At 39.4% G+C, this 27,713-nt stretch overlaps 3 protein-coding genes across 7 annotated transcripts in view; 2 read left to right on the forward strand and 1 right to left on the reverse strand.

Moving 5' to 3' along the window:
* Window positions 1-841: 841 nt before the first annotated feature.
* On the reverse strand, window positions 842-4,125 carry LOC129729308 (uncharacterized). Its single transcript, XM_055687817.1, has 7 exons — window positions 3,919-4,125; window positions 3,226-3,516; window positions 2,828-3,162; window positions 2,068-2,441; window positions 1,557-2,011; window positions 1,225-1,492; window positions 842-1,137 (listed from the first exon to the last, which is right to left on the reverse strand). Exons 1-7 carry the CDS (start codon window positions 4,123-4,125, stop codon window positions 842-844), a joined length of 2,226 nt encoding a protein of 741 aa, XP_055543792.1.
* Window positions 4,126-13,903: 9,778 nt separating this feature from the next.
* On the forward strand, window positions 13,904-15,474 carry LOC129729597 (uncharacterized). Its single transcript, XM_055688289.1, has 4 exons — window positions 13,904-14,222; window positions 14,316-14,502; window positions 14,612-14,824; window positions 14,896-15,474. The coding sequence occupies exons 1-4, from the start codon at window positions 14,127-14,129 to the stop codon at window positions 15,132-15,134; spliced, it is 735 nt and encodes a 244-aa protein (XP_055544264.1). The 5' UTR covers window positions 13,904-14,126; the 3' UTR covers window positions 15,135-15,474.
* Window positions 15,475-16,687: 1,213 nt separating this feature from the next.
* The window catches only part of LOC129729598 (interference hedgehog-like), a 170,122-nt gene continuing 159,096 nt past the window's right edge, over window positions 16,688-27,713 (forward strand). For all 5 annotated transcript variants that reach the window (XM_055688290.1, XM_055688291.1, XM_055688292.1 and 2 more), the window contains exon 1: window positions 16,688-18,128. The gene's annotated coding sequence lies outside the window, so the exon portion shown is untranslated. The remainder of the gene's footprint in view (window positions 18,129-27,713) is intronic.

Here is a 27,713-nt window from a genome sequence, read left to right on the forward strand (position 1 = left end):
AACCGCCGTATTTTCCCCAGGAAATACGGGGTGTGCTTCACAGTCTTCATCGATCGCAGAGCCTCAATGGAACTGAGACTGTCTGTGAAGATGAAGTAGTGGTCTATGGGCAGGGTTTCGATGATCCCAAGAAAGTACTGAATGGCAGCAAGTTCTGCGACGTACACGGAAGCAGGAGCATCGAGTTTGTAGGAGGCGGTAAAATTTTCGTGGAAAACACCGAAGCCAGTGGACTCATCTAGATTAGATCCGTCAGTGTAAAACCTTTTATCATAACTAACATGTTTGAACTTATTGGAAAAAATTTTAGGGATCTCTTGGGGTCGCAATTGATCCGGGATACCAGAAATGTCTTGTTTCATGGTGGTGTCGAAGAATATAGCATTATTAGAAGTATCTAAAAGTGCGACATTGGAGGAATCGTATGAAGAAGGATTAATATCTTGAGCCATATAGTCAAAATATAAAGTCATGAATCTGGATTGAGATTGAAGGTCGACCAACCTCTCGAAATTTTCAACTACTAATGGGTTCATAACTGTGCATCGAATTAGGGGCCGTCCACATACCACGTGGACAGAAAACTCGTCATTTTAGACCCCCCCTCCCCCTCGTGGACAACCGTGGACATTGACCGAAACCCCCCCCCCCCCCGTCAATTTGTCCACGTGGACATTTTTTTCGAAGAAGCATTAAAATGGAAAAACGTTCGTTGCTGATGTTTATTTAGCGTATGAGAACATAAACATAAACTTTAGTTCAATAAATAGATATTATCACTATACTAAAAATAATAAAAAAACACAAAATAGAAGATAAATTAAAGAACGTTTGACAGTACTCAATCTTCTGTCCATGGTGATCGTACCCAGTGTGAAATATCCCCGACCACAGGAAAGACGGGATCAACATCGCTTTCTTTCGCCAGTTCAATGTCTTCCACAGTATCCTTGTCCAGCCATAAGACCTCAGTCTGACCGTTGACGTCAACACAACATAAAATTTCATCAATTGTCGTTCTTAGAATCTTCGAGGGACGAGTTTTTTTAGAAAGACGAACACCGTGGTTTCCTTTCTTGTGACGAGCTGCATTCGATTTCGATGCAAAATACAACCCACATTCGGCACAAAGTCGTCCTGAGGGGAGATAAAATTTTTTTAGATTTGTTGAATTTACAGATAATTTTTTTTTTGAAAAAATGAAAATGAAACAATCATTCATACCCGTCAACTGATCATTAATCGATGGGCAGTAGAGATCGTATGGGGGAGGATCAGGGTATGTTGCAGCCTTTGGTTTCATGTTTATCGCGTTCCGTAGTAAAAAAGGAGGAAAGGTGTCTTCATCACACACCTCCTCTGGTTCCGGAATGGTTAGTCCAGTGGGTGTTCGGCGCATTGGGAATGGTGCTGGAAAAAATCCGTCCGGCAATATGTTTTTTAAATCACTGCGAAGCAATCCACAGCAGGCAACATCATTGCATTTCACAATCTATTAATTTTTTAAAAAGATTCAATGATTTGTAAACTATAATAAAACATTAATGCTCGCTTACCTGGAGAAAGTATTGGCTTTCTCTCACATGTGAGGCGTACCATTCTAAAGATGGTGCTTCAACCGATTTTTCGGATCCTGTTCCGAAATATTCAGCAATCACAGGATAATTGTCGATTGTCAATTCACTCCATATTTCGGCCAATACCTCTCCTGCAAATTTGAAGTTTTCGATCTCCAAATCCTCGTCGATTGTTCTACCATGTGCATCAAGATGGCTTCCGAAATGCTCGTGAGGCAGAACCACCCCTGAGAGCTCGCGGCTCAGTGGGGCCATTTTCCTTTCTACGCGGTTATAAGCGCTTCGACCAGGTGCATTTGTAAAAATGTAGAAAGCATCAAGGTTGTACCGCTGGAAATGCTGGATTGCGTGGTTTATTACTTTTGGGTAACGGGGATTTTCGTCTGGCCCGCCATCGACTGATAAAATAATAACAGGTTTGACATCACCGTTATCTAAAATATTTGATATTTTTAAATTTTAAAGAAAACTAATGAAAATTATGATTTACTTTTTAAAATTACATCAAATTCAGGCGTATCAAGCAGTATATCGAAATCATGTGCGTGTGTTGAAGCGTTTGATGTCGAATGCTTTCCCGACCGGATTGCAACGAACGATGGCCCGGAGTATGACACGGACGCAGGATTTCCATCAATCTTGTCATTTGCAATCATAATTCCAGCATAAACACTTGGTATCAGCTTATGCCTTGCAGCGACAACCCAGTCGTGGTCTGGCAAGGTAATTTTGTACTCAACGCTCATCAGAAACGGAGCCTGTTTGTTGACAGCGGTTATCCCGATAGGAACTCGTGCCTTATCGTCCTGAGATACAATAGCAACCTGGGAATTTCCCAAAATTGATGCCAGTGTTTCTACGGATCTGAGAAGAAAATATTATTTCCAACATGTTTGATTTTATAGAGGTTCTTTAGTCTATGATTTAGATTTGTAGAATACTATGAACTCTAAATAAAACCACCGATGTTACTATGAAAATGTGACCGTTGCATTTACACAAAACTTATGAAAACGAATGATTTTTTATTTAGAACTTAAGATTAGAAATGTCTTAAACTTTCAAAACAAATTCATTCTCATGAATTCAGTGTAAACGCAAATTCTTAAGTAGAATCATGCATAGCTGTTCTTATATCTGAAATCACTTCTCTCGTGTCTTTGGAATTGTGATTGCCTACCACAAGTTCAATGAAAGTTTAACTGATTATCGTCACGAATCAAATTTTTAAATGTATATTGAAAAGTTACCTGATGGTTGCAGTGCAGAACTTTCCGTCTTCGTGAATTTTATGCTGTGAATTTTCTGGCTTGCACAATCTCACCGGTACCGTTTTCACATGTCGTTTCCCCTCGGAATTGCGAGCATCGTGTGGTAACAAGCGAAGATATGTGGCGCTTCTGGATAGTTTAAAACCCTGTATATCCAGTTCATCGTGTAGCTCATCGAGCGTCTTACAAGTGCGGATTTTTTCAGAGCGCCGTCGTTCATCAGCTGCTCCACCAGCTATGGCGATTTGGACGATGGTAGACAAGAGTTCCGGTTGGTCGAGCTCTATTCGAGGTTTACCAGGTTGTTGACGGATCTAAAACATTCAAATCCCAGTTTTCTATAGGTCAATTAGATTCAATTTTTCAATTACACTTACTTTGAGAGATGAGGCCAATTCGGGATCCTTGGCTAAGATCTCCTTCAGAGCGCTTTTCCGGTTTGCCCGATATTTTCTCTCCAACTTTGCCTTGATTTGTTTCCTTTTCAATTGTTTCCTCTTGGATTCCAAATCATTCTTAAGTTTGGTAATGCGGCAATGAACTGACAAATCTGAAAGTCCTGAATCCCGGGCTAGGTAAGCAGTGTTTAGCTCGGATTCACAAACGGCAATTTCCTTCTTCAGCTTTTCTTGGGCTGGTGCAGGTTGCACCCCATCGTCGAATCTTCGCTGTTTGAAGAGGTTTTTCGTTTCAAAGTTTTGTTTTCTGAGGCTGGAATGTTTTTCGTTTTTATTTAAAAACTACAAGCAATATATCAGTATTTACTTGATGGCAATGATTGGCTCTCTACATGTTCTCGTTCTTCTCCAGGCTCATGCTCAATCCCACCAACAGGTTGTTGATGTTTTTCAGCTGTCGACGTTGATGACTGCTTTGGTTCCTTTGATGGTGGCTTGAAAGGGGCCTGTAATGAGTTCCAGCTTTATTGAAACCTTGTAGGCTCTCCAGAATCACAGAAAGCACTGAAATCCTTAGCTTTGTCTGACGCTCTCAAGAAGGCCAATATTACGTCATATACGCTGTAGTCTGAATTGAACATAATTCACAATACACAATATAATTATAATTACCTTGGTGAAATATGACATGAGGCCTGCTTTTTTAACCGTCGCAGATTTTTTCAACTCTTTGACTTTCTCTTCTACATTTTTCGGAAAATTTTTACTGTCATTTTTTAACTTTTTCCACAAAACATTAACGTCATCCTGAATTTTTTTTCCACTGAACTCCGAGCCGAAGCAGCGTTTGTAAGCTTTATACAAATCATTGTACGACATTTTGTCCTTATCAATCACTTTAAATCACAATACGCAAGCTCCATTGAAAAAAAAAATGACCGCGAAAATTTTTTTAAGCTATCGAAAAAGACAATTGATTGTAGCATGGATCGTTTAAGCATGAAAAAAAAGACGCGAATAATCTGAAACACTTGTTCCGTCGTATATGATACAAGGTTTGAACTTTGAATGAAATGATTTTACGTAGAGCAATTCCTTTTAAACAATTGATTTTCTTCTTATTCTTTATTTATTGAAAAACCAGCGACCAATCAGCGTTGTTTGTGAATCGACAGATTGACAGGAAACAATCAGAGAAAAAACCGGCGACCAATCAGCGTTGTTTTTGAATCGGCAAACTGCTACTTTCCTCTAACACAAAAAAAAAAACCTTTTGTTGGTGGCATTGCGCCGTTGATTTAGGCCTCTGCCAGGGCGAGATTTTTGCCGTAGGTTGATGAACAACTCTATTTACGGCTGTTTATTTACCTACGGCAAGAATCTCACCCGATCGCTCGCGTTGGCATTTAGCATGGCAGTGGCCTGAATCAACGGCGCAATGCCACCAACAAAAGGTTTTTTTTTTCTGTTAAAGGAAAGTAGTAGTTTGCCGATTCACAAACAACGCTGATTGGTCGCCGGTTTTTCGTGTTTGAACACGTGATGAATAATATATATATGTATATATGTAAACGCTTATATATGAAAACGCTTCCCTTTGCGCCACTCGACACTCAGTAAAGCATCAGCCTTACACCATACATTATATTGATTTGAATTATGGGATACATTTCAAAGAATAAATGGAAAAGGTCAATGATTTTATTTACAAAAGAAATGCTCATGCATTTCGCATTATCGATTGCGAACAGCATCTGTTTTGAATCAGTACAGGTAATAAATACTAACTGCTCGCTGCTATTCGTGACAGTTGAAGCCGAGTTTTGAAAATATTCGTCTAAATAATTGTTACTAATACCAGAGATCCCAGATGTTTTTAAAAAATGTCAGTAACTGCTGAAAAAAAAAAACAAAGAAAAACCTGCTCGAAACCTGCAAAAAAATCTATCAATGATTGGAAAAATTTCGCTCGCGCAAGAAAAAGTTTGCAAAAATCAGCACACATTTTGAGAAAGTCTGTGCAAATATAAGTATACTCTGACAATGAGCGAAATAGCCTATAATTGTTGGTGAATTACATCAAATAAACTTGCTTGTCGACCTCAGCTGACCTCACAGCAGAAAAGAAATAATAGACTTGCTGTTTGCCGCAAAGAATCGCATCGGTTTATCATTATCATGTAGTTGATATCAACTAGAAGGGGCCAAAAAATGCGCAATCTACTTGAATTTGTTAACTCATTGCTGTTTTGAAACTCTAGTTCTGGCAGTTCATTCTAAACTGACGGTACCACGGCAAAGAAAGGATGAATCAACGTTCCGAGTGAAAGACAATTTTTTTTCTACTCATTAAGAGAGAATGCGGAACGAAATGTAAATGATATCATGTCGGCAGAGCATGTTGTATGAAACATAGCGCGAGTGATTGAAGCTTCAACAGAGCTACATTCGAATTCCCAGAGTTAGGTCTGTTAATCAAAAAGAAAATCTGTACAATTCTTATTATAGATCACAATTTTTTTTTGAAAGGTTAGGAAAAAAGGTGTCCACGTGGACACTATCATTACCCCCCCCCCATACCGTGGACAAGCGTGGACATTTGCTAAAGCCTTAGAAGGTCTCCTGGGTGGGCTCCCCACCAGGTTCCGGTAATCGTACGAAGAAAATTAATCCTCTGCTGGCTTTTTTGTGTCAGATACCTAATATGACAAGCCCATATGCATTTAGAGTCGAACCAGACCCCGAGATATTTAGCGACTAAAACCTGAGTGATCGTTTTACCCGTTAGAAGGAGCTGCAGCTGAGCTGGGTTATGCTTCCTCGAAAAAACGACCAGCTCAGTTCTCTCCGGAGAGAATTCGATACCCAGCTTAGGAGCCCATTCAGGCAAATTGTCTAAGGTATCTTGCAATGGTCCTTGCAGATCGTTAGCCTCGCTACCAGTAATGGATATAACGCTATCGTCTGCAAGTTGCCGTAGCGTGCATGAATTTGCAGGACATTTATCGATGTCATTGACGTAAAAATTATATAAGAGAGGGTTTAAACTTGAGCCCTGGGGAAGACCCATGTAACTAATTCGGGAAGTTGTCGAATCACCATGTGAGAAATACATATGCTTTTCTGACAACAAATTGAACAAAAATTTATTCAAATTTGGTGAAAGTCCCTGCGAATGGAGTTTCTCGGTGAAAACTTCAACAGAGACAGAGTCAAAAGCCCCCTTAATGTCCAAGAATGCAGAAGCCATTTGCTCTTTTCGAGCAAAGGCGAGTTGAATTTCGGTGAAAAGCAACGTTAGGCAATCGTTCGTCCCTTTGCCCCGGCGAAAGCCAAATTGAGTATCTGAAAGTAAACCGTTTGTTTCGACCCATTTGTCTAACCGTAAGAGGATAATTTTCTCCATTAGTTTCCGGAGGCAAGAGAGCATAGCAATCGGCCTATAAGAATTGTGATCAGAGGCGGGTTTTCCGGGTTTTTGAATAGCAATGACTTTTACCTCCCTCCAGTCGTGCGAAACAATGTTTAGCTCAAGGAACTTGTTGAACAAGTTAAACAAGCGTCTTTTTGCAGAGTCGGGTAGATTTTTCAACAAGTTGATCTTAATTCTATTCAACCCTGGAGCTTTATTGTTGCACGAGAGGAGAGCCATTGAAAATTCCAACATCGAAAATGGAGGCTCTTCCGTAGCTACTAAAAACGCGTCACGAAAGGTCTTCTGTTCGGGGACAGAGTCCGGACAGACCTTTTTGGCGAAATCGAGTATCCAGCGATCTGAATACTCCTCGGACTCATTCGAAACGTTACGATTCCGCATGCGCCTGGCGGTATCCCAAAGAGTGCTCATCGCTGTTTCCCTCGACAACGCGTTCACAAACCGCCGCCAGTATCCGCGTTTTTTTGCCTTTATCAAGCTCTTCATTTGTCTATCCAGTACATCGTACTTTCGGAGCAAATCGATAGTGCCTTGTTCTCGGAAGGCCAAATACACCGAGGACCTCCGCGCGTACAGGTCTGAGCACTCTTTGTCCCACCACTTGGAGGGAGGGCGCCGTCTAATCGTTACCCCGGGTATCGGTTTCGTCTGAGCTTGAGTCGCGGCATCGATGATCAAGCCAGAAAGGAACGCGTATTCTTCCTCCGGAGGAAGTTCCACGTGGGACTCGATTCTTTGCGATATTATGGTCTCATAGGACTTCCAATCAATGTTACGTGTGAGGTCATACGCAATGTTGATTGGATCCGTTGGAGTTGACCCATTAGCAATTGAGATAACGATTGGTAGGTGATCACTACCGTGGGGATCATTGATTACTTTCCACTGGCAATCTAACGCTATGATGTCGAGCAAAGGGATAGGTCAAGCACGCTTTCGCGTGCTGGAGGATTAGGTACACGTGTCGCTTCCCCAGTATTCGAAAGAGTCATATTGAAGTCGTCGATTAAGTTACAGATTAAAGAAGATCGGTTGTCGTCGTACAGCGACCCCCATAGCGAACAGTGAGAATTAAAATCTCCCCATTTCAAAAAAAGGCGCGGGAAGCAACTCTGCTATATCAGTGAGATGCATCTGTTCAATCCGCGCGGATGGAGGGATATATAACGAAACAAGGCATAGGTCTTTTCCATTCATATTCGTTTGAATGGCAAAGACTTCAATATTGGAGATCGAGGGGAGGTCGATTCGGAAGAAGGAATAGCACTTTTTAATCCCTAAAAGTACCCCTCCAACGTGTGAGTCTCGATCTCGACGAATAATGTTAAAATCGTGGAAATTGAGTTGATCGTTTGAATTGAGAAAGGTTTCACAGAGCGCAAATGCGTCACAATTGTATGTATTTATTAAATGAGAAAATAGATCGAATTTGGGGATGATACTTCTGCAATTCCACTATAATACAGTGATAAAATTTCTAACCTCTTTCGCCGTATTAGTCATCGAAAGATATGATAGCTGAAATGAGGGACCAAGTTGCTGCTAGTTGCTTCAAAAAGGTTTTCACTGTAGGAAGAATGGCAAGAAGAATATTTTGTAGGGGATCTGGTATGTTGAATGTTTTAAATATCCAGTCCACAATATCAGAAAATTTTATGAACCCTGTTTCTTTTTTATCTTCTGATCGAGAAATGGGTGCACGAGGGGGTTTTGGTGCCCCAGGAAGCGGTGGGTACTCCTGGTTTGATTTAAAATTAAAACCGGGAGGTACTTGCTTCGGTTTTTCTTCACCGCTTCCTTTTTGTGTTGGCTTATTGGTCATTCCGCTAGGGGTTATCTTGCGACCTTTTCGAGAAAGATTAGGAGAGTTGATCATTCTCCCCTTCCTAGATCCTTCTGGCATGGCATAAGAACACCCTTCGACAGGAGCGTCAGATGTACCCTCATCGGTTGGCAAAAAGGAAAAGATGTTTCCTGTCGAGGGAGGCTCAGCACTCCTCAGCATTTCTGCGAAAGAGCGCTTTGATCGTTCCTTGAGGGAACGCTTAATTTTTTCCTCGCGCTGTTTGTACGCGGGACACGCCGAAAGGTCATGCCGAGTATTCTCACTGCAAGCGGTCTCAGCATGATTGCCTCCGCACTTGCTGCAGCGTGCCTTGCAGTGCGGATCCGGCGAATGTTACACGGAAGGAATCCGAAGGGAAGAATTTCTTCTTCCTTTCTTCGATGGATACTGAATGCAATTGCTTGACATCCAGTATCTTTACATCTTGAATCAGGGGGTTCTTGAAGCAGCCAACCCCGTGACGCAAAATGTCATCGACCGTGAGGCTTCCTTCGGTAACCACACCGTCGATCTCCACGTCTCGCAGTTTGTTCGGTCTAATCTTGTAATTTCGGTTACGTCCGAAAACTGTTTTGCCAGGTCCTTGCCGATTTGAATAATATTTAGAGGCTTCTTTATGGGCCTGAAGTAAACTACGAACGGACCTTTCGAAGCATCTGGGTAAGCTTTCACCCGTGTTGCCGGTACCCTTGGTACGGGGCTAGGTAGAGGGGAATTGATGAGGGGGGAGCTCAATCTCTTCCCCATTTGTTTCCACATCCAGGAATAGTTGCACCTGCATGTCGTCCATTTTGCGGGAGCGTTACGCTCTACCGCACACAAACGATAAATATTCGAATGTGGGGGGGGGGGTCAAGTAGTTGCTATTAAAATTTAAAAATAATTTTTCAAACTACAATGGATCAAAATAAAAAAAAGGCAGTAATACTAATACTAATAACAATAGTAATAATAATAATAATAATAATAATAATAATAATAATAATAATAATAATAATAATAATAATAATAATAATAATAATAATAATAACAATAATATTAATAATAAAAATTATAGTAATAACAATAATAATAATAATATTAATAATAATGATAAAAATTCTAAAGTGAATACTTCACCGAACGTCTAAGTCACGACCTCACGGCTGATAGTAGGATTAATCGAGCGTCTCCGCAGAACAAACAATGACGATCCACCTTCGTGTTGTGACACAGTGGCCGTGTCCTACACGCGACCTTGTAGATGCCACTTGTAGTTGACTTCCACTCGCTCGATCGTATGGTGGATTGGTGGTCCGTGCTGCTAGCGGGGTAACAGCGGTGCGGGAGAATTATTCTTGCTGATATATCAGCTGCGTATCAGATCACTGGCGGGGTAGCCTGCCCCTACCAGTGTGCAGAAGACGTTTCTGCCGATAAACTGCAGGCTATTGTTATCGCGCAGCACAAGAACTAATCGACAAAAAAAAACACCCGTACGATAACTCGTGTATTGTTATTTTGCGAACTCAAACGGAGAAGAACAATTTGCGTCTAATCGAGACGAAAGCAAAACAACGAATGACAATTTTGGGTTGACTTTTAGCTGTGATAGTTCAGGACCGAATCTATGAAATTATCAGCTCGCGCATTTGTTGACTATCGTTGCTAGGCAGGATTGTTAGGGATTTATGCACAGCACGGGTAGATAGGTGAGAGCAGGGTTTGATTTCATAATTGAGGTTAAGTTTTTAAGAAGCATGAAAGTCAGAAAACAGCAATTCAAGTTTCCATTGATTCGAGTAGCCAAAAATGAAGATAAAACATTTCGTGTGCATCGAAGATACTCTAAACAAATATATAAATATCTAAAGTTACACTTATTAAAGCAAGAAAAAAAACAGTTATGAAATATACAGGTGTTATGATAAACTTGATCATTCAGAGAGCTACGAAATGTCCTCCTCTGTCCAGGAGCATATAAACTAGACAATAATTAATAACGAAAAACTTCTTTATCGCGTATTACTGCTACACTCCTAAGTTGCAGCACCTCGCGTATAAAAAAGTAAAAAGAAATGAATTGTGCATTGCGATGAAAACATGGCTCTGAACATTATAGTAAGTGAATGATCCCAAGCAATGAAAAACTAAACAACAACTAATACCCAACCGACTGCTCATTAACTTTATACATTGACAATATTGGAAATCACAGCACAAAATTTCAATAAAATTATTACACTGTTAAACATCACTGAAGACAAACGTGTTTCATTTATGCTCTACAAGTAGCATTGGACGTAGCGAGTGGTATATTATCAGGATATTTAAATTTAAATCCATAAAGATGTTTACGGGTTGGAGTCTAGATCCCAGACAGTAGACTAAAGTAGAAGCCACCAACGGAATCCAGAAGTCAAATCTACAGCACTTGAAGGCATTTGAAGCTCAGGTTACGAAGCACGTAGGTAATCTGAATCTCAAGGTAAGAAAGGCCAACTGCATCAGCTATTGTAAGGGCACCAAAGTTTACCGTATTTGTGATGCGGAGAGTGGTGAGTCTGTGGAAAATGCTGTCAGTTAGTTTAGTGTTAGTCCAGTTCGCCTACTGATCTACATTGTGCAAAACAAGAAGTTTTCGTCAGCTAAGGCGTCAGCGTACTAACTGAAGAAAGCCAAAATCAATCGGAAAACAAAGATGCACAGTGTTTGGTCTAAGACAATGTGCTGGTTGTACTTTCTCCTGGGTATCAAAAAAGACTATGTGTTCCGAACTCCTAGGCCTATAACCTGTTGTTCTGTCTGATTCCAAAAGACAACTTTATTCAGTACAAATTAGTATCTTATATCTAAATATCGTACATGGTCAGTTAACAATTGTTAAAGTAAAACACAATATCATTGTTTCGAGTGCTTCTACACATCTCTGCACAAGCACATACAACGCGCGACTCGGCTATATAATTTGTCATTCTATTCTGTTGAATCCTTCCAGCTTCATGAAGGCGGTTCATCATCCACGGTCTACGTAACCAGCTGAGGTCCCGTAGTTTGCAAACTCGCACAAAACTAGTGCTGTATAGGACGCTGATACTCCCGGTGGCTCTTTACGGATATGAAGCATGGACGCTGATCGACGTGTGCTCGGAGTTTTTGAGCGTAAAGCTCTGTGGTCGATACTTGGAGGGTGAATTGGAAGATGGAGTGTGGCGCAGACGCATGAATCAAGAGCTGTACCAAGTATACAACCATGCTGATATAGTGAAGGTAATACAGCGGGGCAGGCTTCAGTAGGCTGGACATGTAGCCAGAATGCCTGACGAGAGAGCCTCCGAACCTTCTTCAGTAGAGAACCAGGAAGAGGCTGTCGACTCCGTGGTAGGATGTGCGCGGTGGAATAATATACACGATCTGCTAGTGTACGAGAAGACTGGAGAACGGTCGCTCAAGACAGAAGAAGCTGGACATCTCTAATTCGTTCTCTAGGAGCGAACGGGGAACGGTCCGTTAGCCAACAAAATAAAGTAAAGCAAAGGTACGTAAGTATTCATCAATATCTGTTTTACAGAAACCCTTTACAAAAATTAGTGGTGATTGAAAAAATCACTTATAGCACAAAATGACTTTTCAGCCAGATTAAAAGTCATATTAGTCAAATGAAAATTGAAAATTAATTATTTCAATTTAGACCAGCATGGTCTTTTCGCCTCAGAGAGACACGGCCGTGCGCTAACGACTGCTTTCACACTATTGGGCAAAACGACGCACTTGTTTGAAGAGAGCAGTTTTTTTACGATGTCAACTGCAATAAATTTGTTTTCACTCACTAGAAAATATGATATTTATTCAAAACAAAATTGCTTGATATATTACCCAGTACGGTGCCTACTTACTTCTGAAACTTATTCACAAACGATTTCGTGTGGGAGGCTTTTATTTCATAACGGTTTTCTCTCAAATATCATCATACGTACATAGCCTTAGGGTTTTTTTTCTTCATCTATAGTTTATTTGACACGGCACAAATACAATTCAATGTTTAACGGCGCCAATTATATCTGGTAGCTTACTTTCTAAAGTATTTTAATAACAAAAAGCAAATTTTTTATCCTCGCTGCCGACTACGAGCTGAAACTAAAACTAATTTAACATGACATGTAGGATAGGTCACGGCTCGCCAAGACATCACGAACAAGAACAGCCGGCTGCCTACCTTCGGCCTGCAGGGAAGCTATTAATCTAGACCTGGCGTCACAGTGTACAGGGCATGACCAAACAACGTGCTCTATGTCGTGATAACCTTCACCACAGGCACAGATACCACTCTCCCCGAGCCCAACACGACGGAGATGCGCGTCAAATCTTTAGTGATTGGACATAAGCCGGGACATCACGCAAATGAAATCCCGACCTATGGAATCCAACCCCTTGAACCACGGGTTCGTCGACACCTTGGGGATTATGGAATGTAACCACCTTTCCAGTTCCCCTCTGGTCCAAGCATTTTGCCAACTGATGATCGTATTCTGACGTACAAATGCGAAAAATTCATTAAAGGCAATTGGTCTTTCATAAATATCACCGTTTGTTGCGCCCACCTTAGCCAAAGAGTCCGCTTTCTCATTGCCCGGTATCGAGCAGTGAGAAGGTACCCACGCTAAGGTAATCTGAAACGATTTTTCGGATAAAGCACTCAGATGTTCCCGTGTTTTCCCCAGGAAATACGGAGAGTGCTTAACATCTTTCATCGATCGGAGAGCCTCAATAGAACTGAGACTGTCCTTAAAGATGAAATAATGGTCCGTGGGCATTTTTTCGATAATCCCTAGGGTGTACTGAATTGCAGCTAATTCTGCGACGTAAACAGAAGCAGGATTATCGAGTTGATGGGAGACGGTTAAATTGTTATTGAAAATACCGAAGCCAGTGGATCCATCAAGAAGTGATCCGTCAGTGTAGAACATATTGTTGCAGTTGATGTTTCGATATTTATTGGGTCCTGTACACAAACAGTTGGCTGCCTTGATCAGGTAGTCTATGAAATATGTTCAGTTTAGAACACCGAGCATCTCCATCGGATGGAAAAACGGTGGAGACGTCGAGTCTTTGTTGTAGCTTGGCGTAATTGCGTGTAATAGGCAACGCACAAACATCTTTGAGGTAACTCACTGAGTCTATAGAATCACCACTCAAGTATGGATGAGGAAGACCAACAGAGTTTCTCATATTATTTTCTACCGGAAAACTAAGAAAAAAAACCAAAGTTGTTGTTGCTTAAACATCACCAACAATTCGCACAGCACCGTAGAATTTGCGAAACGCTCTCTATTTACACCCGCAAAAGCTTCAACGGCGCAGAATCGCTCCCCTGGATTGCACTCTAGCAATCGCGTGCGTGACAGCTTTTCATTCATTGTTATAGCTTCTTTAACGTCAGAATGGAGTTCTGGCTGTGACTTCGGAGTTCATCTTATTTTTCGCAGTGAAACAAGTGCAAAGATTTACAGTTGTTGGAAAAATTGTGCAAAAAGTTTCCTTCTTGTCGTTAAAGTGGTCCCTTAAATCAAACTGATTCCTACACAAAGCAGGCTTTGAGCACGAAAAACAACGGAAAAAATGCATTTATTCGATAAGGTTCGCGAAATCGTCATGGTTCCCGTGTCGCCCAAATATCTTCGGATTTCCACCATCCTGATTGCCATCTATAAAGTGGTTAGTAAAACTGTCCTCCTCCTGTGTTTTCTAACAAAACATTCGTTAACATCGATTTTTTTGTGTGTTCCCACCCACCACATCTCTCCGCAGCTGGTTGCCCATATTCTGTTGTTTATAATGCTGCTTGGTCTGGCCCACGCCGAGGAGATGACGGCCATTCTCGGGGCGGACATTGCCGACCAAAAGGAGCGTGAGGAGTATGTTTACCTTCCGACCAATGCCAAAGGCGAGACCATGAACCAACTTCGCTTCAAATCGGCTGCCAATCTGGCTTCGGGTGGGTCTCCGGCACTGTTTGACATGCAGTGCGTGCAAAGACGACAGGCGCCGAATCATGTTAAACATATACATATTTTAAATTGTTTTGGTTGATTTTTTTTTTGCAGTTACGTTTTGTATGCTGTATATCGGTACTACTCTAGCCACAATTTACGTTGTGAGCTGTCTCGGTTTGTTGGTCGGAACGCTACGCAATCGGCATGAGTTTTTCATCCCCTGGATGGTTGTGGACTTCTTCGGGACTCTAGTGGCCGCTTCGATTATGATTGCCGTTGGCTACAACAAGATGACCTATTGTGTGATTGGAAAGTGGCAATACTGTGAGTAAACATTCTGAATCCGTATTTTAGTTTTGGTATGCTATTTTTCCATTGTTTATTTGACATTTTAGGGGGCTTCTGCGCGGTGATGACGGCTTTCAACCTAGTAATCTGGATGGTAGTTCGCATGTTCTACAAGAATCTGGTTCTCATGACCAAAATGCGCGAGATAGCGGTCGTGGCCATTCCGTGCCCTTCACCCGGAACCAAACAGGTGCCGTATCACTACCGTAAGGAAAATATGCACCTGAGCGATGGCGGCCTCAAGCATATACTGTTCGATTCAAACGAGGCCAACTACTTGGTATAAATTCGGTTGAATCGAAATGAAAGCATTAGGTCAATTTGCGGATTGCTTTGTGGTTGATTTTCCACTGGAAGGAAATGTGATAGTAAGGCACCGAAGCTGTGAAAAGATTGGTAAATTTGTTGGTCAAATTGAAAAGCTACTCGAAACACACTTTCTGCAATTCGTTATATTAAAGATAAATCAATTTGATTGAAGGTAACCATTCTAGAACCTATCTTGATACTTCGTAGAAATCTAAACTCCAGATCAAATTTAAAGAATACTACAATATTCTAGCAACACTGCTAACCTAGTGTAATAAAATAAATTATGCCTCTTATGAATCTCACCAAACAACAGATTAGTTTTCAGTTGTTTACATTTGTTCGCCAACTTTGATTTCAAGATGACTCCCTTGTTGAGATGTGTCAAAACGTTATGGTATCAAATACGCCAAAAATGTCAAACATTGCCTGTCATAGATGTCATAAATAGAAACATGTCAAACATTTTATCTGCTTGTTTTTTTTTTTTTTTGAATCGTGAATTATGAATGAGTAAATCAACTGTCGTGATGAAACATTTAATATTGAATCACAATTCAATGTACCAAATTCACAACGCAAATTTCAATACTTCAGCCCATTGTATCGTAGCAGCCCAGCAGTTTTGTAACCGTGAGCTGTGAAACAGTGCAACAACAAATTTGACAGCGTGCTTGCTAGCAACTGCCCCAAGTATGATGACAGTTCTACAAGGTATGCTATTCACGTCGATGCATTAGTATTAGTGATCGTTATGAACTTTTTCCAATTTTGTATGACATTTGAAACGATTTTGCATTTTAAATTAAACTTATAAAACATACTTTCCTGAAAAGTTATAGAAATGATGTTGAAACATGTTTTATTTGTGGGGAATACATAAACATGCTGCGGTTTAGGTAAAATATGCTGTTTTTCATCAATTTGCCGGTAACCTTTTTGCACTTTTCGTTTTTTTCTTGTACTCTAATAGCGCTTCTAAATAAAGTCGCTTATATTTCATACAGTAACAAAAGTCATGAGCTATGACAATGACTAAGATTATGCTCCAACTATTAGAAATATAGCATTTTTATATATTTTATTTCGACATATTGTCGCAATTTTTCACACTAAATCTAAATTAATATCAATTTCTAGTGTGTTTCAACTGGAGATTCACTCTCCAACCAAAAAAATCAGATATAAAACAACATAAAACGAGAAATTTCCAAAAATGTTCTGAATTCCATACAAAACGCGAAAGCATACCTTGTAGAACTGTCATCATACTTGGCTGTCAGTGCGCTAGTTAATTCTCTCCCGTTTAAGTCGCATCTCTACCACAACTGGGTAGAGAAAGAGACACTTCCTTGAACCCATAAAGATAAGCCACTTCGCTCTCTGTTTGTAAATAACCAACTCACCAAAGTTGGCCCCTTTCTCGTGTGCGTTGTTCTCTTTCTATCGCTTCTTCTTGCTCGTTTGTAGCTCGATCGATCGGTGTCCGACCCGGTCCCATCGGTGTTCAGCAGGTTCAAATTCTCTCTGGCCGTTCAGTCGAACTCGTTCATCGGTTCCGTTCGCAAGTGTCTACGGTTGGTGGTCTGTCGCTTGTTTATATATATACGGGAAAATCGCGCCCTAACTATCGTCGGTATTTTTGGGGTTAGTGCAGGGAAATTCTCTCACTTGAAAAAGGTCTGGGTCGTCACTTGCGTGTACAAATTGTCTAGAATTGCGAGCGTGACATTTACGAAAAGCTGACAGTCTCAAATCGCAGCCTGCTGTGATATGTGAAACATCTTACACCAGAGTAGCATTCACCCAAATCAGCGTCAATCAACGGACCACAACGCCAAGTATTGGAGAGTCAAAGTACTTGACAGAAAATATTGTGATTTTGCTTTCGTTTGTTTTTGCAAAAATAAAAAAGGAAATGCTCACTGTCGCTTAGCTCGCCTGCTTGCCTATTGCTCGCATTTTGGGTGGTATTTTTAACAAGCCTTGCGCGCAGCAGCAGCGTTTGTACCGCAGGAGAAAGAGTGTGGGTGAAGTGAGTGTGTGTGCGCTGAAGACGCGCGGCATAAACGGAACGAAAGAACAACGAAGCGTAAGCGACAAGTGATCCCACGAACGTGAAAGAGAGACGATCGCATCCCGTTGTCGCTCTCGCTTGCTAAGGAAAAAAGGGCAGAAGAAAGCAAACGGTGAAAATAGGAAAGAAGAGTCCGCCGAGCAGCCGGTTGGTGTGGTGTTGGTGCCGGTGTTCTTCTTTCCGTGTGCATGTGGGCTGTGCATGAAAGTGCACAAAAAGGAAGGCAAAGTGCTGTTTCAGTGATTTTGCTCTCATCATCTCCCCTCCGATTGTGGTATTGAATCCATCATCACCAGGAATGTATATTTTGCTTCCGAATTGAAATCACATAATAAAATCGAAGGAAGCCACTGGTTGCCATAGTACGAGCAGTGCGTTAGTGAGTAATTAATGTGCGAGTGATTTATTTGTGTTGAAAGAGTAGAGCGCAAGTGCGACACCGATTTGACGTGATCGGAAGAAGAGTGAAGCTTCGCGGAACATAGCATGATGATCATCTTCCGAAGGTGTGCACACAAATACAGTTAAAGTTGCCGCCTAACCTGTCGCCACACGCATACGTCAGAAGACTCAACCCAAGTCACAAGTCAACGTGTTTAGAGAAATATTATCCACTATCGGGAAACAGCGACATCGCAGGACGGCAGGGAAAAATACGAGCTGCCGATGGCGATCGGTATGAGGATCACAGAGAAACAAAAATAACAACTATAACTCCAGACGGTTGGTTTGGAAGCAAAACAGAAGAGACACGAAACTTGAAAACATTTTCTTCGTCCGTTTGTTCCGATCATGAGAAACGTCGATCGTTCGGCGGAAGAATAATAACCATAGTTTCGAACGCATACAACCGGAGAATGGAGCAGAAACAACAACAGCAACGGCAGTAAAGAAGTAAGTCCATAAAGAAAACGATACCGAAGAGGTATACCGTGGTAATGGTGCACGGTTCATCAGGGATTGAAAAGATTGGAATTTTGCCCGTTCGGTGAGGAGCTGGGCCGGTCCCCTCCCCCTCCTTCTCCCTGCTCAGTTCAGCCGATCGTTGGGTTCTTGATGGAAGGTCAAGGAATGGTCCCCGGGCCAATGTTGCAGCCAACGGTACTCATAAGTTGGGGCTCATGGCTTTTTTGAAGTGTATTACCGCTTATGTTTATAAGAAAATCTCTCTTATTCCGGGTTTTATTCAACATTTGTTGGTTTGAATGAAACTCCCGATGAAATGTTGATGGCGCGGTTCGAAAAAGTCGCCAACAGACTGACACGGTTGTAGATAACAATACCAGATTTTCGATCTCCTAAGCGCAAAGGAAAAATTGTTATCTACTATCGGACCACACTGTCTGTACTACCGATAGACAATTGTAGCTTTCTGCTTAGAAAAGTGCCAAGTCATCATGAAATAGCTGCGCGTGCTCTTTGTACGTCTAAATTGACGGAAACTGAGGTTCTAATACATTATCCAGGGGCGAGACTATACTGATTAATCAGGAAGTAGGATAATAGCCAAATGCTTGTTGATAAGCACTGGTTTAATGTTTTTTTTTCCTCGGGGTTTTCCCAAAAACAACATTCACTGCTCAGTTATTTGTTACAGTTTTTCTGTGCAGTTAGATTGGGATTTATTTCTGTGTTTAATTCAGCTAACTGAGGAAGGTTAAGTAAATTCATTTATTTCAGACAGAAGAGTCTGATATCTCTATAATTCCTATATTGTTTTTGAAATGTCTCCAAAATGTTAATAATGTTAGTTGAAGACGTTTAACGCTCCGTTTTTTCTTAGTAAATCGAGCTTAACTTTTCACGAGAACTTCCCTAGAATATTTGACGAGAACTTGGTTTTGATTTGAAATTTTTCCAGAAAGTTTCCTGGGTGAAATGTTCTGCATAACGTCCGATGCCTAAATCATTAAATGATTATATTTCTTTCAATTCGACATAAAAAACTTTATGGTTTTACCGTTGAAATAAAAAGCAAATGTTTGAAGGGTTAGTGGAGAATCAAATTTTCTTTACGCTCATTGAAATGACTGACTCATTTCGTTCTTCGTTAGAATATTTCCAAACATTTTTTTATTTTCAGTCTGCATTTTTAGTGTAAAATTTCTGATTGAAATTTGCACCTTCTCTGCGTTAACCAAACGCCCGCAATAATGCAGCGCATTTTGACAGTTTAATCGTAGAATTTATGGTTTTTGCTGCAAAATACCCAGCAAGCAAGAATATAGGTACAGAAGCTTTTGAACCCACGCCGCAGTCACATTTTACCTTTGTCAGATCTTTATTTATAAAGCAACATTCATGTCTTGATTCATCTTTTTTGCGCGTTCCCGTCCAACCCCTGCCAGCCATGGCTGACGGAATTGAGTATGATTGATCGACTGTTCGTGTGCAAAATCGTTAATTTATTGTCGGAACCACTTTTAGTGTCTTTGCTATAATGAACGTTAATTTCGCTGCATCGGAAGTTAGTTGAACGTGTTTTTGTTTGTTGTTTGGCACAAACGAAGAGACTTTTAATATTATCGGATTACGAATATTTAACTGTACACTAAGGTCGCACCATAGAAGCGTTACGTTTTGGCTCAGTGTAGTATATAACTAGCGCGTCGTTTTGGGTGACGCGTTGATTGAAATATTGTTTACTCGCTCTAGTTACGGCTGTTTGATGTGGGACGCTTTGCGACTTTGCGGCAATCAAAGCAGGCTGGTGAAAAGATCACTCGTTCGTTGAGTCTGGTGGCAAAAAGTGGGCGATATGTGACAGCATTTAGGTTGAGTTTAAATCATCAAATTGATCTCCTGTTTCAACACCTTCTGGCTGCGCAAAACAGTCGATCATCAAATTTTTCCTCGTTAGTGTTTATCGAAAGTGGTTAGGGAGAAAACTTGACACAATTAGTTGTTTTTGTGTAATATACTCTGTTACGCACAATTTTAATTAAAATTTTTTTGATATTATTAGATTATTTTTTACAAAAGAAGGGAACGAATTTTAAATTGTTGTTTTCGAGAAAATCTATCATAAAAACCTTTTTATTGATAGTTGGGAACTGTTAAATGCGCTTCTGATATGAGAATGTCAAAATATGAAATTGTACGGCATCATACAATGAGGAACATTTATTTCCAGCACGAAAATTGCTGAAGAAATGTCTACTTGAAGAACAATTGCTTACCTTATGATACATCAATTAAAACTTGCTCAGAACTAGAAAGTGCCTTCGGATCATTGTCAAAATGATCTCATAATTCCAAGCCAGTTTTCCTGATTAACAAAGAACATCCAGCTGGGATGTTTCTTGGTTGAAACACAAAATTGGCAAACTTATTTCAGACTGGGACCAATACAAGAAGGCTCTGGCTGAATATAACAGAGAGATAAGACATGCCAAAGAAAGGGTTGGAGACGGACCTGTGAAGATGTCAATAGCACTTCAACAGCTACTAGAATGCATAAAGTTCTTTCAAAAGACCATTCAAATGGTCAGGGCAGTCTTATCACTTCCCTTGGTCGATACACAGGAATCTCGCGAAGCACAGAACTAAGATGAGGCAAAACGACATGGTCAACTGATTCCTATCCTCAAGCTTGTAAAATCTTCACGCCTACCTAGGTTGAATGAGCATTGAGTTCTTTGCGTTTGTCTTTCAAATATGCTGGATAAGACGAAATTTTTCCAGCATTACTTCGGCAGCGAAAGGAAGTTATGGTTACCCTGTTGGCTGAAGTTTTACTCTGTGTTACAAACCAAAAGCTTGGAGGAAGGTTCGGGCTGTTTTTAATCCCATAGCAGGAAAAAAGATAAAACGACTTTCCTTTAGACCTATCAGTCTCTCTTCTGTTTTGTTCAAAACAATGGAAAAAATGTGGACGACTGTATTCAGTCAACGAGCTTATTGAAGGCCAAAATCAATTTGCTTATCAATCGAGTAAATCAATAACGAAAACAGCGCTAGGTGATAACATCGAGAAATCGCTTCAGGCCAAGGAAATTGTTTTGGTTGCTTCTCTTGATATTAAAGAAGCATTTGACAAGGCAGCCTATAGCACCGCGTTTCGCAAAGGAAGCGAGCGCCCTGGATAATTGTGTTATCGCATGGATAATGGTGATGCTTAAATATCGAGAAATTTCTGCTTACCTTGGAGGTACTCATATTCTCAAGGAGGAGTACTTTTACCTTAACTGTGGTCTTTAGTATAAGATGGACTCCTCAAAAGGCTAACAGAACTACGATAGGAAATGATTGGCCACGCAGTTTCGTGAGAAGTTTAATGATACGATATTTAATCGGTAACAAACTTCGCTTTATGTTACTTAAAAAAAAAAAAAAAAAAAAACAAAATAGAGGGTTCAAATATAAACCCCTAGGACAAGACCTGACAATCGGTGTCCGTTACATAGAACCAATTGCGACAAGGCTGCTGATTGGTTGAATCTGACATCTGACCGTTACGTAAAAAAATACAACCGGGTTGCTTTCTGATTGTAACGCAGTGTTGCTGGAACTCATAACTTAGCTGTTGTAAATGTTCATTGTTCATAAGAGATGATGTAAGACTATGCAAGTTTATTCATTGCTCATTCGTAAGCTTTGGTATCGTGCGGTCGGTGAAGTTTATCCGTAATTTTGTTAGAGAATAAGTTTTTTTCTAAAATGAAATGTTTTTTGTTAGAAAACAAAGAGCGGAAATCCAGAGTTTTTAAATATATTCAATCTGGCAACAACGAACGAAACGTTTCAAAACATTTCAACAGGGTTAGCTAAAAGAAAAATAAGAATCCTATTGCCGCCTCTTATCTTCTATAAACCAAGAGCCCTATCTAAACTCTACACGTTTAACAGTCGCCCACATATCGGGGCTTAATTTAAAAATAAAACCTCGAGGCAGATGCCCAGCAATAATTCCATATAGCTGCCATTTTAGTCGGGAAGGCTCTCCACTCCTTTAAAATAGAGAGATCGCATGCTGCCACCCCCTTGAGATGAACCCTTTCAAATTATTAGGTATTTTAACGTAGAACTACGCGCCTCAGGAAGTTCGGTTACTTAGGGGTGTAAAATGAAAATCTAATAACGGAAAAAGCAAAAATGTGTTTCAATTCAACAGCTAATAAAATCGGTTTTCAATGGATTTCCTTCGTTCCTGTAACAATTAATTGGAAATTCATGTATGCATCTGCCGGGCAGACTGCCCTAATACAAAAAAAAATAATTTGGTTTTTCGAACCATTGTACTATCGAAAACGAAACTCTTCCATCTTATTAAACAGATAATTCCTCCTTCGTCATACGCAACTTCAACCTAATTACCGCTGTCGGGGTAGCACAGAGTTGCAAGCACTGAAAACGATTCATTATTTCCTCGTTTTGCACTAGAAATTAAAATGGAATTCTCTATGACTGTTGAAGCTTGTCTGAGCCGCGTAGTATTTGTTCCATTCCTTTTCAGTAATGTCCTTTTGATGTATGCAAATTGAAATGCGGTAGCACTTCAACTTCTCTTTTGCGCTAAATTTCAAAACATTACACATTGCTTTTTTTTTTAAGGGGGGATTTGTTAGTAGCTTAAGTATTTATGATAAATATTAGTAAATAATGAGTATGTGTGTCCAATCACAAATGGTGACTTCTCAACACTGTTAGAAATTTGTAATTTTAATTGTTAGGATTTGTTTGCTTTCGCAATTAGGACTTATCATTCGTAGGGATTTAAACCTACTTGTCAGAAAAGGGGAAGTAAACTTACAACTAACTTAATTGCTAACTTATTGGCTATAAAGAGAGCTTATCGTAGCAATTGAGGATTGCAACGATTTTTGTCGAAAATTGTTAATAATTTTATTTGACATAGCTTCTAATGGTTCAACACCAGTAAGTCTATGTAATTCGAGTGTACCAAACCAAGGAGGACGCTTCAAAATCATTTTCAGAATTTTATTCTGAATCCTTTGAAGCGTTTTCTTCCTTGTTGAACAGCAACTTGACCAGATCGGTACAGCATAAAGCATTGCTGGTCTAAAAATTTGTTTGTAAAACAAAAGTTTGTTCTTTAAACAAAGTTTAGAATTCCTGTTAATGAGAGGATATAAACATCTCGTATATTTGATGCACTTGGCTTGTATACTCTCAATGTGCTCTTTGAAAATAAGTTGTTTATCATAAATTAGTCCCAAGTACTTAACCTTGTCGGACCAACTTAAAATAACCCCATTCATCTTGACAACGTGATTATTGTTTGGCTTGAGGAAAGAAGCCCTAGGCTTATGCGGAAAAATTATCATTTGAGTTTTAGAAGCATTGGGAGAGATTTTCCACTTTTGCAAGTAGGAAGAAAAAATATCTAAACTTTTCTGCAATCGACTGCATATGACACGAAGACTTTTTCCTTTTACGGAAATGCTTGTGTCATCGCAGAACAATGACTTTGTGCATCCTGGAGGCAAATCAGGAAGATCTGAAGTGAATATGTTGTACAGGATTGGACCCAAGACTGAACCTTGAGGTACACCTGCTCTGACAGGAAATCTATCAGATTTGGAATTCTGATAGACAACCTGCAGAGTTCGATCAGTAAGATAATTTTTTAAAATTTTGATTAGGAAAATTGGAAAATTAAAAGTTTGCAATTTCGCAATCAAACCTTAATGCCAAACACTGTCGAATGCTTTTTCTATGTCTAAAAGAGCAGCTCCAGTGGAATAACCTTCAGATTTGTTAGCTCGTATCATATTAGTAACTCTGAGCAATTGATGAGTTGTGGAATGCCCATGGCGAAATCCAAACTGTTCATTTGCAAAAATTGAATTTTCGTTGATGTGTGACATCATTCTGTTGAGAATAATTCTCTCAAACAGTTTACTTATTGAAGAAAGCAAACTGATTGGTCGATAACTTGAAACTTCAGCTGGGTTCTTATCCGGTTTTTAAATGGGAGTAATTTTTGCATTTTTCCATAATTTGGGAAAATATGCAATTTTGAAGCAGCAATTGAAAATTTTCACTAAAAATTCCATTGTGCTCTCAGGGAGATGTTTGATTAGTATATTAAAGATTCCATCGTCACCAGGTGCTTTCATATTTTTGAAATTTTTAATAATTGATTTAATCTCATTCAAGTTAGTTTCAATTATTTCTGCAGGTAAAAAATTCTGGGAAGAAATTAAATCAAATTGACGTGTGACTTCATTTTCAATTGGACTCACAAAATTCAAATTTGAGTTATGAACACTCTCAAACTGCTGAGCAAGTCTTTGAGCCTTTTGTTCATTGGATACAAGAAAACGTTCACCATCTTTTAAAACTGGAATAGGCTTTGAAGGTTTCTTAAGAATCTTCGACAGCTTCCAAAAAGGTTTTGAATATGGTTTCAATTTTTCAACTTTAGTCTCAAAATTTTGATTTCTCAGAAGAGTAAATCTATGCTTAATCTCTTTCTGTAAATCTTTATAAATAGTTTTAAAAACAGGGTCACGAGAACGTTGATATTGACGTCTGCGGACATTTTTCAAACGAATTAGAAGTTGAAGATTTTCGTCAATTATTGATGAATCAAATTTCACTAGAGCCTTTGGAACAGAATAATTCCTGGCATCAACAATTGCACATTTTAATGCTTCCAAAGCGGAATCAATATTCACTTCGTTTTGCAAATCAAGCTCATTATTGAAATTTCTCTCAATATGAGTTTTGTATCTTTCCCAATTAGCCTTGTTATAATTAAAAACAGAGCTCATAGGGTTTAAAACTGATTCATGTGATAAAGAAAAAGTTATTGGAAGATGGTCAGAATCAAAGTCAGCATTGTGATCAAATCACTACATACATGACTTTGATCTGTAAGCACCAAATCAATTGTTGAAGGGTTTCTTACAGAAGAAAAGCATGTAGGACTATTCGGAGACAAAATAGAATAGTATCCTGAAGAACAATCATTGAATAAAATTTTGCCATTGGAATTACTTTGAGAATTATTCCATGAACGATGTTTAGCGTTAAAATCGCCGATTATGAAAAATTTCGAACGATTTCTGGTGAGTTTTTGTAAATCACCTTTAAAATAATTTTTGAGCTCGCGTGTGCATTGAAATGGTAAATATGCTGCGGCAATAAATAAAATCCCAAGTTCAGTTTGAACTTCAATTCCCAAAGTTTCAATAACTTTCGTCTCAAGATGGGGAAGAGCACGATGTTTGATTCGGCGATGAATAACAATTGCAACTCCACTGCCGGAACCCTGAATCCTATCATGTCTATGAACCACGTAATTGGGATCATATTTTAATTTTATGTTAGGTTTCAAAAATGTTTCAGTAATAATTGCAATATGCACATTATTTACTGTTAAAAAATTAAAAAGCTCATTCTCATTGGCCTTCAATGAGCGAGCATTCCAATTTAATATTTTAATTGTTTTATTTAAAATCATTGCTAAATTTTAAATTAGAAACAATTTTAATAGTAAAATTTGTGCCTATTTGAATGGCTTCAAACATTGATTTTGCCTGCAACATGGCGTTCATAAGATCGAACATTGCCTGTTGCAAAAAAGAAAGTTTACCTGCCGTAATAGGCCCCAGGCAGTTGACATTAGAAAAAATATTTTCGACGCAATATTAGCTGGAGTAATAGGTGTACAATTATTTTCTAGCGTGTTTTGCTTACCCATATTAACGGTCATTTTCGAACTACCAACACTAGGCGGTATAATGTTCGAACTACCTGTAACCTGTGCATAAGTTAAACGGGTATGCAAAGGAGTAGGTAAACTATGCGTCACTGGTACGCTTGGAGAATTTTGTTTTGAAGTTGGTTTTAATTGAGAAATTGAATTTTGTTTACCTTGCCTTGCCTTAACAATTGCTAAACGGACTGAGCATTGATAAAAATTTGACATATGGTTGCCGTTACAATTCGCACAGCGAAAATTTTTACTCTCTTTCACAGGACATGTGTCCTTTTTGTGAGAAGAGTCTCCACAATTAAGACATTTTTGGTCCATGTTACAGAATTTGGAACCATGGCCATAACGTTGGCAAGTACGGCATTGGGTGATATGCTTTTCACCTCCGCCATACTTCCTATAAATTTCCCACTTTACACGCACATTATACAAAGCATGTGCTTTTTCAAAAAAATTCAAGTTGTTAACCTCATTGCGGTTAAAATTAATTAAATAATTAACAAGAGAAATTCCAGTTCTCTGACTGTTTTCGCCTCGTGATTTTTGTTTCATTAGAATTACTTGGGTAGGGGCTATGCCAAGTAATTCTGTTAAAGTAAGTTTGATCTCATCAACGGTTTGATCGTTGGTGAGACTTTTCAAGACAACCTTGAACGGCTTGGCGTTCTTGGTGTCATATGTGAAAAATTTGTACATCTTGTCAGTTAAATACTGAACAAGACGATCACGACCCTTTACTGAGTCGGCTAATAAGCGACATTCACCTCTACGGCCAATTTGATAGGTAACTTTAACGTCAGAAACAAACGTTGAAAGTTCCTTTTTGAATATATTAAATTCAGAAGAAATAGTTACCACAATAGGTGGAACTTTCTCCTTTTTTAAAGATTTTATATTTTGTATAGTTTCATTATTGGTAACTTCCATTTAACCAGCTTCATGCTCAAGCAAAATATCAAAAGGATTGTCACTACAGACACTCGAAGTGTCAGAAAGAGATGCCTCTCTTTTCCTCCCCGCAGCGATGCGAGGTTTCTTTTTCCGTCCAGCCATTTCAGGTGATACGAAAAAAGTTAAAACAAATGTTAAATTCAAAAGTAGGTAGTCTTGAGAAAGACTGATGGGAAATAACTTTCAGGTAGTCTTTAAAAGACACACTGACAAAACACAAACTTTGAAGCTATAGGCAGTCAAAGACCAGTCCACAAGCAACCGAAAAAACGTCTGATCTGTAGGACAGTTCAAGACGCACTGATTACACATTGCTTATAATGTCATGTATGTGGCTTTGCATACAACCCTTCTGGTTTTTACTAAAAGGAGAAAAATAAATGTAAAACAGCCTACTCTAAATGGAGTTCGAATTCGGTTCGAAAAAAGTTTTATACCTCGGTGTTACTTTGAACAAAAAACTGAACTGGACTTCTTGCTAAATAGGGTGTCCAAGGGTACAAATGTCCAACGGTATTTCAAGCAGAAATTTATGCTATTGCTTGATGCTTAATGTTTAACAAAGAAATACTGATTTGCAAAAATCTGCATAATATCCCATAGTAAATAATATCTGTGAGAATGCATTCTTTTATTAAGACAATTCGCTAGTAGGAACGAAGTAGTTCTATACTGGGTGTCTGGCCATCGTTCTATTGAGGGGAATGAAAAAGTCAACAGTCCAGTAAGAGAAGGTTCAGAATCATATTTTATTGGTTTGTAAAGTCCCGGAGTTTGCTTTGAAGATCTTAAAGAAAACTTGAGAAATGCCTATGGTAGAGTTCCAAACTGGAATGCGACGA

The sequence above is a fragment of the Wyeomyia smithii genome, chromosome 3 (assembly GCF_029784165.1).
Source record: "Wyeomyia smithii strain HCP4-BCI-WySm-NY-G18 chromosome 3, ASM2978416v1, whole genome shotgun sequence".
In the NCBI taxonomy this organism is placed as follows: domain Eukaryota; kingdom Metazoa; phylum Arthropoda; class Insecta; order Diptera; family Culicidae; genus Wyeomyia; species Wyeomyia smithii.